Source organism: Pseudorca crassidens, chromosome 2, assembly GCF_039906515.1.
Source record: "Pseudorca crassidens isolate mPseCra1 chromosome 2, mPseCra1.hap1, whole genome shotgun sequence".
Classification (NCBI taxonomy): Eukaryota; Metazoa; Chordata; class Mammalia; order Artiodactyla; family Delphinidae; genus Pseudorca; species Pseudorca crassidens.
This window is the reverse complement of record NC_090297.1, coordinates 4,676,847-4,692,720: the sequence shown is the minus strand read 5'-3', so window position 1 is coordinate 4,692,720 and position 15,874 is coordinate 4,676,847. Positions and strand designations below refer to the sequence as shown.

General features: G+C 53.1%; 1 protein-coding gene across 1 annotated transcript in view; it reads left to right on the top strand.

The window, feature by feature from the left end:
* DNAJC11 (DnaJ heat shock protein family (Hsp40) member C11) overlaps positions 1-14,826 on the top strand; it is a 69,678-nt gene extending 54,852 nt beyond the window's left edge. The window contains exons 6-16 of the mRNA XM_067718730.1: positions 433-555; positions 1,421-1,494; positions 4,392-4,581; positions 5,105-5,190; positions 5,495-5,611; positions 10,553-10,708; positions 11,788-11,857; positions 12,637-12,694; positions 12,825-12,967; positions 13,668-13,797; positions 14,211-14,826. Of these exons, the coding sequence (XP_067574831.1) occupies positions 433-555; positions 1,421-1,494; positions 4,392-4,581; positions 5,105-5,190; positions 5,495-5,611; positions 10,553-10,708; positions 11,788-11,857; positions 12,637-12,694; positions 12,825-12,967; positions 13,668-13,797; positions 14,211-14,236 (1,173 nt within the window). The 3' untranslated portion in view covers positions 14,237-14,826. The remainder of the gene's footprint in view (positions 1-432; positions 556-1,420; positions 1,495-4,391; positions 4,582-5,104; positions 5,191-5,494; positions 5,612-10,552; positions 10,709-11,787; positions 11,858-12,636; positions 12,695-12,824; positions 12,968-13,667; positions 13,798-14,210) is intronic.
* Positions 14,827-15,874: the final 1,048 nt, after the last annotated feature.

The window sequence follows — 15,874 nt, the reverse complement described above, 5'->3', positions numbered from 1 at the left end:
CATCAGCCTAGAGCGTGAAGTCCTAACTCAGGGAAACCTGCCCCCTCTTGGGGCTTCCAGAGTCAGTCACTGCAGCCATGGCAAGGACTGGGAAGTCCCAGATGTCCTGCGTGGGGAGGCACGGGGTGAAGTTACCGTGCAGTCTGATGGCACTGGGACACCAAGAACCAGCATCTAGCCCTGCGTCTCCCCTGGATTTTTGAAATTTGCCCATTAAAGCTTTTGCAAAACCTGACCTTGATGGCCACGTGCAGTTCAGATGCCAGGGTGAGAGAGAAGTGAGGCAGGTGAGGCAGTTCTGCATCCCTGCATGCTTGAACCATGGACTCACCTATACTTGTGGCCTTGCACTTGGGGTGTATTCGTCAGGCTCTGTCATTGGCGCTTCCTGTTGCTTTGATTAATTTATTACCAGCAGGTGTCATTTCCTAGGCACCCTTGACAGCTTCAGACACAGCCATCCTCTCTGGAAGCCTCTCAACCCAGAATGGGAACGGAGGGGGTTCCATTAACTTCGCGCTCAGACGAGTCACTTCTGCGAAGGGCTGGGGAGAGGTAAGAATGCCAACGGGGGAGATCGTGTTGTCCACTGCAACAGAATGACCTCAGTTGGCCACATCACTGTGTAAGAGTGCCAGCTGTCACACTTGCATAAGTTGGCTGTCCCCAAGAGAAAACTGTGTCTCATATCTGAGGATTGCTCTCAGTCTGCCGGGCAGCTCAAAGTTAGGATAGAACAAGAAGATATCCCCCTGATGCCAGCCTCTGGAAATCCCACGTCTAGAAACTCAGCATCTCTGTTCCCTTAAGCAAACACCTGTAGGCTGTTCGCTCCTCCTGCACAGTGCAGAAGGCCGGCGCCTCCGTCTCAGCGCTCCGGTCCACTGCTTGGCAGTCATTAAGCAGCCAGCTCTGCCGAGCAAATTGAACTGCATCAAATTAACATTGAAGAGTTGCCTTGAAAGTCACCCAAAATAGTAATGAGGCAGCCAGAGCGGCTGGGCTTCACGACTGCGAGTGCAGAACTGCTGGTGGGTTTAACATCAGCCCCCTGAGAGCCATCGCCGCTCACCTGTGGGACCTGCAGGCGGTGCAGCGGAGCAGGTGGAAGTGCGCCTGTGCAGCACGAGGGCGGCCACCCCTGACGGCAGCGGGCACCGTGTGGATGGCCTGAGCTAGGGAGACAGGGACCCGGGGCCAGCAGCGCTCTCTTTGGAGGGGCTCAGGCCTCCTTGGGTCGTGGAGACAGTAATCTCCCTTTCACAAATGTTAAGATGAGATATTAAGACTCTTCCACCCCTACTTTTAGAGCCCTGAGGGCCGATGGCATTGAATTAAATGAGGGAATTATAACCAGAGGAGCTTACTGTGCTGTGAGATAAAACACCATTAATTCTTTTTCTTTTTCTTTTTTGAACAGTTAGAATTTGGAGCTGGGGACCTGCAGGGGCCTTTATTTGGCCTAAAGTTGTTCCGTAATCTCACACCAAGATGGTAAATATAAATATAAATATAAATATAAATGCCCTTTGGTGGTCCTTGTGGATTTAGGAGACCAGAACCTGTGTATTCTTTTTGTCAGAATCATCTGCAGTTTCGTCGTCTGTCCTGCAAGGTCACTGAGGGCAGACCCTGCAGCTGGCGTGGGGCCTAGGCCCTGTGCTCGTTGCAGAGAGCACTGGATCGGGGGTGAGGGAGGTCTGCTTCTCGTCCCAGCCCAGGGCCAGGCTCCTGCCCTGCCTGGTCACCGTGGGCTGTGAAGACCATGATACACGGGAGGGGAAGCACTTCATAGGGAAGTGGGTCAGGGTCTGAAATACTTACGGGTTGCGGCTCATTTCTTTGTCACAGAGAATGCGTTTTAGGTTCGAGAGGGGCTTTAGTAAGCAGTGAGGCAGCCTGATTATTGGGCACATTCGTGTTATGTCAGAGCTGTAAACCCCACCCCCTCTGCTCTCCTTCGTCTTTGCTTTGGCAGTGCTGAAGGACTGTCCCTTCTAGAAAACAGAGGTGAGGGCTTCCCTGGTGGCGCAGTGGTTGAGAGTCCGCCTGCCAATGCAGGGATCATGGGTTCGTGCCCCGGTCCGGGAAGATCCCACATGCCGCGGAGCGGCTGGGCCCGTGAGCCGTGGCCGCTGAGCCTGTGCGTCTGGAGCCTGTGCTCCGCAACGGGAGAGGCCACAACAGTGAGAGGTCCGCGTACCGCAAAAAATATATATATATATAGGAAACAGAGGTGTCCTTATTCCCCACTGAGCTCAGATAAAAGAATTGGGTGGAAGGTAAACAACTCTTTCCTCTGGGGGATAAAATACAGCTAAAGGAATTCTGGAACGGAGCACACGTTTGCAAAGAAAGGTGTTTCGCCTCCAGCTCGATGTGCGTCTGCATGCCTGCAGGGCAAGACTGGTAAAGGCCAGTGTGCAGGGCCGTCCCACGCAGAGTAAGAAGTGCCGTGAGAGAGAGAAGAAGCTGTGGCTTCTCGACGGGTGCAGATGAGCACAGCCCGAGCAGAACTCCGAGAGCGGGGCTTCCAGGCAGAGAGCGAGGGGTAGACTAGACACCCCAGCACGGGGGTCACCCACATGCTGGTTAGAACACGGCTTCTCGGGCCTCTGCTCTGGGACTCGGACCCGACAGTTCTGGGAGAGGGGCAAGGGGTAAGGCTTTTAACCAGGTGGGCAGTACATGTACGTGTCAGCATTGTCCTAAGCTTGTCTGCTTGGGATCGTCCCCTCCGATGCTGCCGACGGAAAGCACAGGTTCCTGCCCCCACCCCAGACCTCTCTCAGGTCCTCTGAGACGGGGGCCGGAATCCGTAGTTTTATCAAGCGCCCCAGGTCATTCTGAAGACTAGACACATTTAGGAGGCACTCACTGAGGAAGATCTGTGGGCTGTTCGTTCTGGTCGGGCCTCCAAGTGTCTGTCCGTTAAGCGGTCGCCCGAGTCTGGGTGCGGCTGGTCCTCAGCTTTCGCAGGTCTGGAGATTGAATTTCTTCGTAGTACCCGGCTTATCAGACTTGAGAATGCAGATTATAGAAGGGCGCCAGCTTGGTAATGTGCAGTGTCTCCTCCTCCGGGTGCCCTAGGCCCTGGGTCAAGTTACTTTCAAGTCCAAACTGGTGACGAGAAGGATATTAGTTGGTGGGTGTGGGTGAGCCTGGAGAAAGGCAGGCGGCCGGTGGGAAGTTCTCCGTCTCCCAGGGCAGTGCCTGACTTGCTGCTCTGGCCCCAGAGTCTGTCTGTCTGTCTGTCTGTCTGTCTGTCTGTCTCTCTCTCTCTCTCTCTCTCTAGACACGCTCCAGAAAAATACGAAATCGTATTACTTTGATTAAACAGAGATCTCATTGTTTATGTTTTGATTGCTTTAAAAGTCACAGGGTGACTTTTATCTCTCCTCTCCCTGCTTGCCTCCCCTGAATGACCCAAGTGTGGCTAGAGGGGAAGAATGTGGCTGCTGTCCGGTGTGGCTGGAGTGTCAGATAAAGGGGGCAAGGTTGGGTTGGGGGCCTTTGCAGAGCAAGGAGTTGATTCCTCATTCGTGTGGCCTTGGGAAGAGGTCTGTGAGCACAGGAGCAAATGTCATCAGAGTTACCACGTGTATTATTATTTTAGGGGCACAAGCGAGGCCTCCAGAGCATAGGAAGGAAACAGGCATCTAGTGTATGACGGCTGTTCGCTGGAGGCAAGCTGCTTGCTCGTCTTTGAGCGGCTTGAGTGAAGTGCTGTGAGTTCCTTTGCTGTTGAAGTGAAATACCCCTTTTTATCCAGAAGATGGGGCTGACTCCCTCGGAAATCAACTTCAGAGACCTTTCGGGGGATGGTTTGCTAGCTTCTCAAGTAGCTTTTGGTCAATACTTTGCAGCCCTGGGTGCACATCAGGATGGAAGGGCAGCTTTGAAAACTGCACTGATGCCTGGGCCCCCACCCAAAAAGAATGACTTCATTGGTCTGGGGTGGGCCCTGGATAAGGGCTTCTCAAGACTGGCTGCACGTTTGCGTCACCTGGCTAGCTTTTCCCACACCAGGTCTATAAATCAGCACACCTGGGGGCAGGAGCCGACCATCGGTGTTTTCAGAGTCACCAGGTGAGTCCAGCGTGCAGCCAAGCTTGGGAACCTCCGCAGGTGGCTCTGACTTGCGACAGGATTGGATCTGCTGGTTTAGGAGCGCAGACATGCAGGTGCCTCTTTGGCTGTAGCTGAAGTTGGAATGGGATGGAGGTGGGGAGTGCCATTTGGCGGGTGGGTAACTGGAGAGATTCCCTGGATCGCGGGCGGGGAGCCGTGGGAGTGATGGCGAGCAGGGTGTGGGCTGGCGGAGAGGACGGGGCCTAGCACGGCTGTGGCCACTGTCATCCAGGACCCTTTCTTTCTGTGTGTCCCCCCAGCTTTGTGACGACAAACTGTGCTCTACAGTTTTCATCCCGTGGCATCCGGCCTGGCCTCACCACTGTCCTGGCCCGGAACCTGGACAAGAACACGGTGGGCTACCTGCAGTGGCGCTGGGGCATCCAGTCGGCCATGAACACCAGCATCGTCCGGGACACCAAGACCAGCCACTTCACCGTGGCCCTGCAGGTGAGGACACCTCCAGGGGGACCCTCCTCCAGCCCCTCTGTGGGCCCCTGACCACCCTCCCCCTGCTCACCCCCAAATCCAGCGCCCACATGGCCGAAGGGCGAGTTCTGTCCACCCACACTCAGGAGTTGAACGCTGTTGTTCTCAGGCCCCCACGGGAGCTGTGTTCCAACTGCCCTAAAGCAAAAGGCCTTTTTCACCTTTCTGGTGAGAGAAGCCCACAGAATCGGGGTGGGAGAGAGCCGTGGTCAGTAAGTGGCGCCCCAGCAGAGTCGTGCGCGCAGGGGCCACGGTGGCCGGGCAGGAGCGCGGGGAGTCAGCAGCCACCCTTTGGCGGGCAGCCACTACCCGTGTGAGAGCACAGGCTCGGTGTGCAGGAGTTTCTGTTTTTCATGGGAAGTCTTTGAAATCTCCCAGTTTTTAAATATTGGCTCCTGGCAAATTTTCACACACTTTGTGGGACAGGGCGACCCTGCTTACTTCAGTCTCAACTGCCTTCCTTCTTCCCTCTGTGTCTCCCCAGCTTGGAATCCCTCACTCCTTCGCGCTGATCAGCTATCAGCACAAATTCCAGGATGACGATCAGACTCGCGTGAAAGGATCCCTCAAGTGAGTCCTGGCCGGGCTGACGCGGGAGCACGCTTGATCTGTGTAGGGGTTTCTGGCAGTGGCGCTGGTTGCAGTAAGCTGCCTGCGGTCGCGCCCAGGGTCCGGTGTCCTGACTCTTCCTTTCATTGACCAGGGGTCAGTGGTGAACGTCCTCCCTGTGGGTGGTTGGCAGGGCAAGAGAGAATTGGGGGTAGGGGCCCCGGCCTCTGGCCCGAGTGACAGTTGCCCGTGGTGACTGGGAGGGACCCAGGAGGGATCAGAAGCGGAGGGGCCCTTGCTCGCTCACTGGGGTCTGCTCCTGCAGGGCAGGCTTCTTCGGGACGGTGGTGGAGTACGGAGCAGAGAGGAAGATCTCCAGGCACAGCGTTTTGGGTGCAGCTGTCAGCGTTGGAGTCCCGCAGGGAGTTTCTCTCAAAGTCAAGTATGTTGAACTCGTCCTTCTGGCCAGGGATTATCCGGTACCTTGTAACTCACCTGGGCTTTACCTACATTAAGGAAGGAGGAGACTTTGCTTTGTGATTCTGTTCTTAGAGATGCGGTTGCTTCTGTCTGGGTGTGTAAGCAAATGTCAAGGAGTCCAGAAGCCCGACGTTCACTCAGTGAGGTCTGAGTCTCTGCCTCAGAGAACCTCCCTGTGCCCCCCGGCCCGTCTTCCGCCCCGCCTGTCTCTTACCACCCTCTGCCTCCCCGCTGGCCCGGGTGCGGGCCCCGCACGCCCGCTCTCCCACCCGGCTGCGGCCCTCACAGTGTGACGTGTACTGCGTGGTCATCGGCGCAGCAGCTTCGGGTTCTCTCTACCAGATCCTTCCCGCCTGCACACGGACCCTGTCTCCCCCGCCTGCCGGCCTCACCGAGCTGCCTCTGGCTTCACCTGACTGGCTGGTTGCCTCTAAGCGGAGGCCCCACTGTCGGGCCCTGGTCGGCCTAGACTTACCCCCCGGCGGTCTGATCCGGCATCCTGGCTTCAGTAGCAATGGGCTCCGGGGACGCTCACAGTTCTAGCTCCAGCTTGGCGCTCCCCACAGGCCTCCAGCTCATAGATCCCTCGTCCTTTCCCGAATCTCTCCTCAGATACCTCACAGCATCCCCATGTCACATCTGCAGCCCCGGTCCTCCCCCTGCCCTCGGTCACATGTGCCCTTCAAAGCCTGCCGTGTCTGGAGTCTCCCCATCTCAGTGCTCAGTGCTCCATCTTTCCGTGGGTTCTGTCCAGAACCCTGGAGCTCACCTTCACCACCCTTTCCCCCCGCACACTCTGAACTGAGTGTATCTCGGAATCCTCTTGGCTCTCGTCTGAAAGCACATCCTCAATCTGACCATTTCTCACAATCTCTGCGGCCACCGTCTCATGGAATTACTAGTGTCCTCCTGACCGATCTCCTTCACCCTTGGGACACTTTTCTCCACACAGACAGTCTTTTAAAATCTAAGCCAGTGTATGTCAGCCTTCTGCTTAAAGCCCTCAGCGACTCCCTCGACTCAGGGCAAAAGCCAGAGTCCTCAGGACCCTCTGCGACCTGGCCTCTCACTGTCCTCTCTGCCCCCTGGTCGCCCCACTCCAGCCACACTGGCTGCCCTGGGACCACACCGAGCCTGCTTCTGCTTCTGGGCTTAACATGTGCCGTTCCTCAGTCCCCGGTAACCACGTGGCTGGTTCCTTCAGTGCCCTCCGGTCTCTGCGCGTGTCACCCGATTGCCCTCATTGCCCTGTGAAAACTTAGCGGCCCTCACCTCACCCCAGACAGGCCATCCATCCCCCGGTGCCCCTCATCAGAAGCGCTTTAACTTAGTCTGTTTAGTTATTCTCTGTACTCCTGCCACCTGGAACACAACCTGGCACTGAAGAGGGACTCGGTGAGCGAGAGGAAGCAGACCATGTCTCAACCGTGGAGCCGAGGCCAGAGCTGGCATCAGGCACCTCTCCTCTCAGATGAGATTTGAGGACGCCCGAGATTTAATGAAGGGTGCAGGGAGCCGTCTGGTCCCCTGCGTCCCAGTCCCTTCTCCTCCCCACCCCCACATCGGGACCACCGACGAGGCACAGTTCTCTGCGACTCTGTATCTGCCTTAAACACTCCTCCACTGCAGATGTTACGTGACATGATCTGAATTGAATTTTTATCCCAAGGATGCCACCCTGCCTCTTTGGAAAGAAACATTTTCACTTCAGCCAAGTTTCCTGTTATCAACAGGCTGAATTGTCCAAATTGTATTGGTAAATAAATGAAAGTTTTACTAGAAGGCACCTCAGGTCAGCAATTGCTAACTTTTATGTTCTGTTTATTTGATGAATCACGGTAATTGCTGAACGTTCAACCAACCTTACAGGAAAATTGTGGAGGAAAATTCCACTGGATCGTGACATATAATACTTTTTATATGTTGCTTGATTTGATTTGCTGTTCTCTTACTAAGAATTTTTGAATCTATATTTTTAAGGGATGCTGATTATAATTTTCTTTTTATCGTATATTTGTCAGGTTTTGGACTGAATTATGCCAGCCTGATAAAATGAGTTAGGAATTGTTCCCTCCTCTATTTTCTGAAAGAATTTGTGTAAGAATGGTTTTTTTTCCCCTATGTTTCATAGAATTTACCAATGAAATCAACTGAGCCTGAATTTTCTTTGTAGGAGTATTTTTGATAATGAATTCAATTTATTTTATAAATATAGGGCTCTTCTAATTTTCTGTTTCATCTTTTTTCTTCCAGTTTATTGAGATATAACTGACAATACAGCATTATATAAATTTAAGGTGCACAGTATAATGATTTGACTTACATACGTCATGAAATGATTATCACAGTACGTTTAGTGAACATTTACCATCTCATATAGATACAGAATTAAATAGAAAAAACAATTATTTTTCCTTGTGATGAGAACTCTTAGGATTTACTCTCTCTGTTTCATCCTATGTCAGTGTTGTTAATTTGTGTTTTTCAAGGGATTTGTCCATTTCATCTGTGTCAAATTTGTTAGCATGAAGTTGCTCTTATACCCCCTTATCCTTTTGATGTCACTAGTTATTTATAGATGATGTCTCTTCATTCCTAACGTTGCTAATTTGTGTTCTTTCTACGTTTTTCTTAATCAGTCTAGCTAAGGCACTTCACGTGTCAAAGAACCAGCTTTTGGTTTCTTTCATTTTCTCTGTTTTCTTTTTTTAAATAAATAAATGATTTATTTATTTGGGTCTTCGTTGCTGTGCAGGCTTTCCCTAGTCACGGCGAGCGGGGGCTTCTCTTCATTGCGGTGTGCAGGCTTCTCATTGCGGTGGCTTCTCTTGTTGCAGAACACGGGCTCTAGGTTCGTAGGCTTCAGTAGTTGTGGCACGTGGGCTCAGTAGTTGTGGCGCGCAGGCTCCGTAGCTGTGGCACACGGGCTTAGTTGCTCCGTGGCGTGTGGGATCTTCCCAGACCAGGGCTCGAACCCGTGTCACCTGCATTGGCATGTGGATTCTCCACCACTGTGCCGCCAGGGAAGCCCCTGTTTATCTGTTTTCTATTTCATTGATTCATGATCTTTATAAGAAAGCACCAAGCTGTGTTCCAGAGTAGCAGCTTCATCTCACTTTCCCACCAGCAGCTCCGAGAATTCGTTGCTTCACATCCTCCCCAGCCCTTGGTAGGGTCGTTTTTTTTAGTGTCGGCTGTTTTAGCAGATCATTGTGGTCTTGATTTGTATTTCCCTCATGTCTAAGATACTGAGCATCTTTTCATGTGCTTATTTGACATCCATATCTTTTTTTTAGTGACATCTCTTTTCACATCTTTTGTCTGTTTTATTATTGGGTTGTTTGATTTCTTGTTTTAGTTTTGAGTGTCTATCAGTTCTGGAGTTGCTTTCATTATTATTGAAGTGTCCCATCCCTGGGTATAGAATTCAGGGTTAACAGAGTTCTCTCTCAGTACTCTCAAGGTGTTCTGCTGTCTTCTGGTTCCCTTTGTTCCTTACAAGTTGTTGGTCATTTGAAACATACCCTGCATGTAATGTGTGTGGTTTTTTTGGTTTTTTCCTGGCTACTCAACTTTTGCACTTCTGTTTCTCAGCACTTTGACTGCTGACCTACATGTGGTTTTGTTGTATTTATGCTGCTTGCTAAATTTCTTGCATCTGTAAATCTATGTATGTATTTTTGTAAAATTATCAAATTTGCACCTTTTAGGCCATTTAATTCTTTAAATATTTAATATTAAATATCTGCCCCATCCTCTTCTCTCTGGGGCCCTAATTACTCGTGTGCTAAACCTCTGGATGTCGTCTCACACGTTTCTGAGGCTCTGCCCATTTGCTGTCAGTCCTTTTTCTCTTTGTTCTTCATATTGGATCGTTTATATTAATCTATAAATTCACTGACTCTTCTCTCATATCCAGTCTGCTGTTAAATCATCAGTGAATACTTTATGTCTTCGAGCAGAGTTAAAATAGTTGCTTTAAAATCCTATCTGCTGGTTCCAACATCTGGGTCATCTGGGGTCGGTCTCTGTTCGTTTTCTTTTTCTCTCGTCGTATCTGGGTACGTAGAGTAGTCGGTATTGTATTCTGGGTATTGCAAACAATATATTGTAGAAATTCTATTTTCTGTTATGTTTTCCCAAAAAGCATTGTCTTTTTTTCCTTTTAGAAGGTCGTTAACTTGACTCAAGTCAGACTGCAAACTCGGACTCACCTGTGCGGCGGCCACTGGTAGACCAGGGGTCAGCTGGAGACCTGTGGCACATTTATACACAGAACCTGGGACTCCCCACCTGGGACTTTCCTTTTGGGGGACCCCCTCTTCCCAGCTGCAATGGTTGCCCCAAACTCTGAGGTCTGGTTCTTCAGTCCAATAGGACTGCAGATTTCTTTCCAGTTTTAATCATCCATATGGTACAGACTGAGAATTGCCCTCAGGCTAAAAGCTGTTTTTAAAAAAATATCAGGAAATTCCCCAGTGCCGTTCCGTTCTTCTGCCCTTGGTTGCTATCCAGTCCCTGAAGGTGTTTGTTATGTGTGATCCAGAGTTTACAGTTGATGTCTGTGGGATGATTGGTCCAGTAGGAACTACTCAGCCATCACTGAAAGCAGAGAGGACCCCTGGAGGAGCGGCCACTCCTGTCTCCTCAGGCCACGGTTACTTTGGTCGGGCGTTAGTCTGTTGCTTGTGGTCAGCAAGTCGTGACACCTTTCTTCCGTCACTTACACAGATCCAGCGGCTAAACCTTGGGACAGGGGACCACCCGGGAGTGGACTTCGAAGCCTCAGGCTCTCCTGCTCCTGGAGTCCCGTGTATGGAGAGGTTCTCTTCCTGGGGCTGAGACCCCTCCCCTTCCCTGGGAACCTGGCTCATGTGGGCGCTCGGCTTTGTTCTGTTTTCAGGTTAAACAGGGCCAGTCAGACCTACTTCTTCCCCATCCACCTGACGGACCAGCTGCTCCCCAGCGCCGTGTTCTATGCCACCGTGGGGCCCCTCGTGCTCTACTTCGCTCTGCACCGCCTGGTCATCAGACCCTACCTCAGGGCTCAGAAGGAGAAGTGAGTTCACAGCACGGGGCGGGGCACCACTGAACCGCACTGTGCTCAGCTTCCTCATCTGTAACTGGAGGTGACGGAAGCTACCCCGCAGGGCTGTTAGGGAAACTACACGCGTTGGTCCATGTACAGTGCTTATTACCACGGTGTCTGGTCCACAACACGTCCTCGATAAATGTTAACTAGTTCTTGTCGTTAGTTCATAGTAGTACTACTGTTAACCCACATTTCCTACTTTCAGAAAGAATTGGAGTTAGTTTACAAAACTGTTGGGACTATAAACCATGACCACAGAAATGACAAGTTTTCCTTTTTCTCATTCTAACCATTTCTTTTCCTGGCACTGAATTCAGGAGGATTGGGTTCTGAGTTCTTACATACAAGGCATGCGTTAACTATAGTCTTAGAAGTCATCGAGATATAAATTATTTTGCAGTTTCTTATAGATAAGCCATTAGCATAACATTAAATCTGAGAGGTGGTTTAGATTTGTTACTTTATAATGATCTAATTTAATAACTCGTTGAGCTTAGAGAATCTGGGAGAAAGGCATGACTCTCCTCTTGGGGCCCCTCTAGCCTTTGACTCATTAGAGCTCAGGGTCCTAATGCCTCAGGAGACTTCAGGCTTGGAGCAGAGAATGTGCTGGGTCAAGTCTGATGGGACAGGCGTGTGCTTCCCTGGCAAAGTACATGGATGTGTCTAAGGTAGTATGCAGTGTCCCTGTCAAAAGGGTCATGTGATGATGCCAGGTTGGTGGCATCTCCTGTGATTCTCACCTTCTCCGCTGACCCCTTTCCTGCGATTCTTGCCGTGTGGAGCCCTCCTCCCACAGTGCTGGGTTTCCCATGTGCTCTGCGGAAGAGGTCGGGGAGAGCCATCTGGGGACAACAGGGAAGCCACACAGGTCTGGGATGAACAGATTTACTTGAGCTCGCCTTGGAAATACTGTTTAAAGTTCTAGAACGGGGAGCTCAGTAAGATCACAGGCTGTTTGCAGGCGCAGGCCCAGCCAGGGGCCCTGTTGTCTCCCTGCCGCTAACGCCGCGCTCCTCACGTGCAGCTTCTTTTTCTCGCATTAGGGAGCTGGAGAAGCAAAGGGAAAGCACAGCCACCGACATCCTGCAGAAGAAACAAGAGGCAGAAGCTGCTGTAAGTGCTGCATCACCGTCACCCTGCAGGTCCTTTGCTCCGTGGCTTCTGGGACTGTTCTGCCTGTCGTGCAGGGCACAGGCCGCTCTTTTCGAGCCCATGCTTCTTAAGCCAGGGCTGTGGGGGGAAGTGCTTCACACCCTGTATGCTGGTCTCAGGGGCCTCAGGTCTCAGGCTTTTCTTCCCCAACAACTTCCTTGGTCATTTCATCTTTTTTTTTGGCTGCATTGGGTCTTGGTTGCTGCGCGCCGGCTTTCTCTAGTTGCAGAGAGCGAGGGCTGCTCTTCCTTGTGGTGCACGAGCTTCTCATTGCCGTGGCTTCTCTTGTTGCAGAGCACGGGCTCTAGGCACGCAGGCTTCAGTAGTTGTGGCTCGCGGGCTCAGCAGTTGTGGTGCACGGGCTTCAGTAGTTGTGGCTCGCGGGCTCAGTAGTTGTGGTGCACGGGCTTCAGTAGTTGTGGCACACGGGCTTAGTTGCTCCATGGCGTGTGGGATCTTCCCGGACCAGGGCTGGAACCCGTGTCCCCTGCATTGGCAGGCGGGTTCTTCACCACTGCCCCACCAGGGAAGTCCCATAAGAGGGTTTTTTTAAGTGGTGGGGATTGTCCTCTTCCTTCCCTTTGAGTGAATTGTTTTTCCATGACCAATGATAGCAGTGATGTCCAGGAGAAACGGACAGTGGATGGGGCAGGGCTGACAGGCACTGGGCACGCAGCCGTGGCTCTCCACAGAGGTGGAGCCCAGGGAGGCCCTGAGGGTGGCATCCTTGTTCTTTGCAGGTTCAGCTGATGCAGGAATCTGTCCGAAGAATAATCGAGGCCGAAGAGTCCAGAATGGGTAAGGAGGCCTGGCCTCTTTGGGGACGGGGTGGGTGCTGGGGTCTCACAGGAGCGTGTGGTCCCTGCAGCCCGGCTGCACAGGGGGCCGCCCGCCACGGCCGCCCCACCCTGACCGGGCCCATCCTCAGGGCTCATCATCGTCAACGCCTGGTACGGGAAATTTGTCAACGACAAGAGCAAGAAGAGCGAGAAGGTGAAGGTGATTGATGTGACTGTGCCCCTGCAGTGCCTGGTGAAGGACTCCAAGCTCATCCTCACGGAGGCCTCCAAGGTGGGCGCTCGGGGGCCCCGGGGTTCAGACAGGAAGGGCGTCTGGGGAAGAGGGACGGACGGCGGCCCCTCGAAGGGGCCGTTTCACTGCAGCGGAACCTCGCGTGCTGCCACACTCACTGCCGGGTGACACAGCCGGCAGTGACACAGTCACACTGGAGCCGTTGACTTCATCTGTTCATCTGTTCGTTGCCAGGTATCACTGAGCCCCTACCGTGGGCCAGGTACACCAGCAAGCAAAGCATACCTCCTGCCCCCAGGAGCACACACTCTGCTTATGCCCTGCCTCGTTCCAGAAGGAGCATGAGGTCGCCCGTAGCACGTTTGAGGCTCGCGGTGGGGCCCGGGGCGTGGGTGATGGAGGCGAGTTACAGCGCAGAGGAGCTCAGGCCAAAGAGCCCTCATTCCCTGAACAGGCTGCTAGCCCCCCACCTCGGCATGGCTTCTGTGAAGACAGAGGTGCTGTTAGTGTGGCAGAAGGGGCCTATTGGGAGGGCAACGTCTAGGACTCAACAGGCAGCTTTTTGAAATTCTCGTTTCTTTTCCTCAAGCTCCCAAGTTTGCATCTTCTGTGGGCCGCTCCCTAGGGCAAGTCCAGGCCCTTCCACGCTGCTCCTCCAGGTGGCGGCAGACGGCAGTGCTGCTGGGCTTTAAACCACCGCCTCGAGTGAGAATCTGTCTGCTCTGTCTGCTTGTTACAGGCCGGGCTGCCTGGGTTCTATGACCCGTGTGTGGGCGAAGAGAAGAACCTGAAAGTGCTTTACCAGTTCCGAGGTGTCCTGCATCAGGTGATGGCGCTCGACAGCGAGACGCTCCGGATACCAAAGCAGTGTGAGTAGCTGCCCCTGGCCGTCACCCGCCCTGTGCCCGGGCCTCGGGAGGCCCTCGGGGAGCTCCGAGTGAGGGGCGACAAGCGCCTTCCCCCTGTCCTCTGCCGGGGAGCAGCAGACTTGGGCCTCGCGACCTGCTCGGAGCCGGGAAGCGACGCCCCGAGGGAGGGGTCAGCCCTCTCCCAGGTGGAATTAGAGTGAGCTCTGTGCTTGGAAACTGCAGCTCGGGCGGCTGCGTGGGAAGCAGACGCAGCTGCTCGTTTGTGTGCTGAACCAGACGATTGTCAGCAGCTTGTGCTCTGCTCAGCTGCAGGCCGGCAGCCTCTGGTCTGGTGATGGCCAAACCCCCGAAGTGGAAAGAAGGCGTGGAAGCAGTTGCCTTTGGACGCCCTGAGTTTGTCTTTTCTTTTACAGCTCACAGAATTGATACCGATGGATAAACTGCTTGAGAAACCAGATTTAAACGAGGCTACAAAAAAACCTTTCCCTGGGAGTCTACAAATTTGGAAACAGGAAAAAACTCCAGACGTCAGATGTGTTTATTTTATATTTCTGTAGAAGGTGGCACTGTATCAATTATGTGAAGGGACCCGCAGGCACCCCGCTTTCCGGGTGCTGTAGGTAGGACTGAGGCAGCCCCACCTGGACCGGAACCACAGCACGGCCCGTGTCTGTTCCCAAGGATCATGTCCTGCCAGGAAGGGCCCTGGGCCCCTGGAGCCTCCAGGTCCCTCCCCAGGTTCCTCAGCACGTGTGCCGGCTGCAACCCCCCAGTAGCTCTTGGTCTGCCGTGAGGTACTTATGAACACCTTGCCCGCACGCATAGGACTGTGAACTACTCTTCCTGAAATCCACACTGAACGTGGAAAATGAAATGGAAGGAAGGAGTCCCCACGAGCAGAATCTCCAAATCAAGTGAGCATCTGTTCGGTCAACTTCCTGAAAACCACCTTTTCCTGCTGAAATATCACTAAGTGAATCTGGAGAGGATTGTGTGGGTTTATAAATCGGCTTTTTATCTGAGAACAAATGGTTTTGGAAATTAGTCTCTTTTTTTCCCCTCCCAGAACTCAAGCCATTCCACTGGCACCTGGCTTGGGACAGAGGGTGGAACTCCGGGTCCCAGGAGCCACCCGTGTCCTCGCGGGAAAACGCGATGCCTCCCGCCCCGCCCCACACAGCTCAGCCCCACTAGAGCGCGGGGTTCAGGAGAAGGGGACGCAGGGCTCCGGCGGGCGCCGCTCCCGCTCGCCGCCACCAGGCGGCGCAGCTGCTCCCACGCCTGGCCAGTCCAGCTCTTCCTCACCGGGACCCCTTTTTGGGTGTCTGCTCCCAGGACCCCCCTCCTTCACTTGCCTCTTTTGTGGATGCATAATATTTCAGGACCAGGAGCCTCCTGCACAGCCTGGCCTGTGAACAGTTACCGGAGGAGCAGAGGCCTGGCTGGTGGTGGTTCTGACAGCCTCTCCGCAGCTACTGTCAAAATCAGGCTTCATTCCTGACGTTGGTACCGGAGAAATCACTCATAACCCCCTTCCTCCACTTTTAAAACTCAGTTCAGGTTGTCCAGTTCTGTACTATTTATCTCCACTTTAAAAAGGTTTCCTGCGAGCTGCCGCTCTGAATGTACATCATGCAATAACCGTCGCGTTAGCGGAGTGCGACCTCGGCCGCAGCCTGTGTCCCTGCCCGGCGGGCGGGTCACTGTACAGGGGACACTCTCTTACCACAATAAACCTTTCCTGAAAGCCAGGGGCAGTGTTTCGGTGCGTCTGTGTTCGCTTCAGGAGTGAGCGAAATGAGGGATGTGCCCCCTCCTCACGAGCCTCGTGCCGCCCTTTATGCCTACGTTCAAACCATGGTTTGAACCACGGGGATCAGTTGTCTGTGTCACACATTTGCCTGAGAAACAGAGTCCAAGTTAGGAGATCACATAGGCCAGGATTCCTGTTTTCTTTAAAGGCACCTTTTTTTTGGTAGTCAGAGCTGGTCACGCCCTGCTGGCTCTTCAACAGGAAACGGGCAGGCAGTGTCAGAAGCAGCCAGGCGCGGCAGGAGAGGGAACCTCAAGCCAGCGC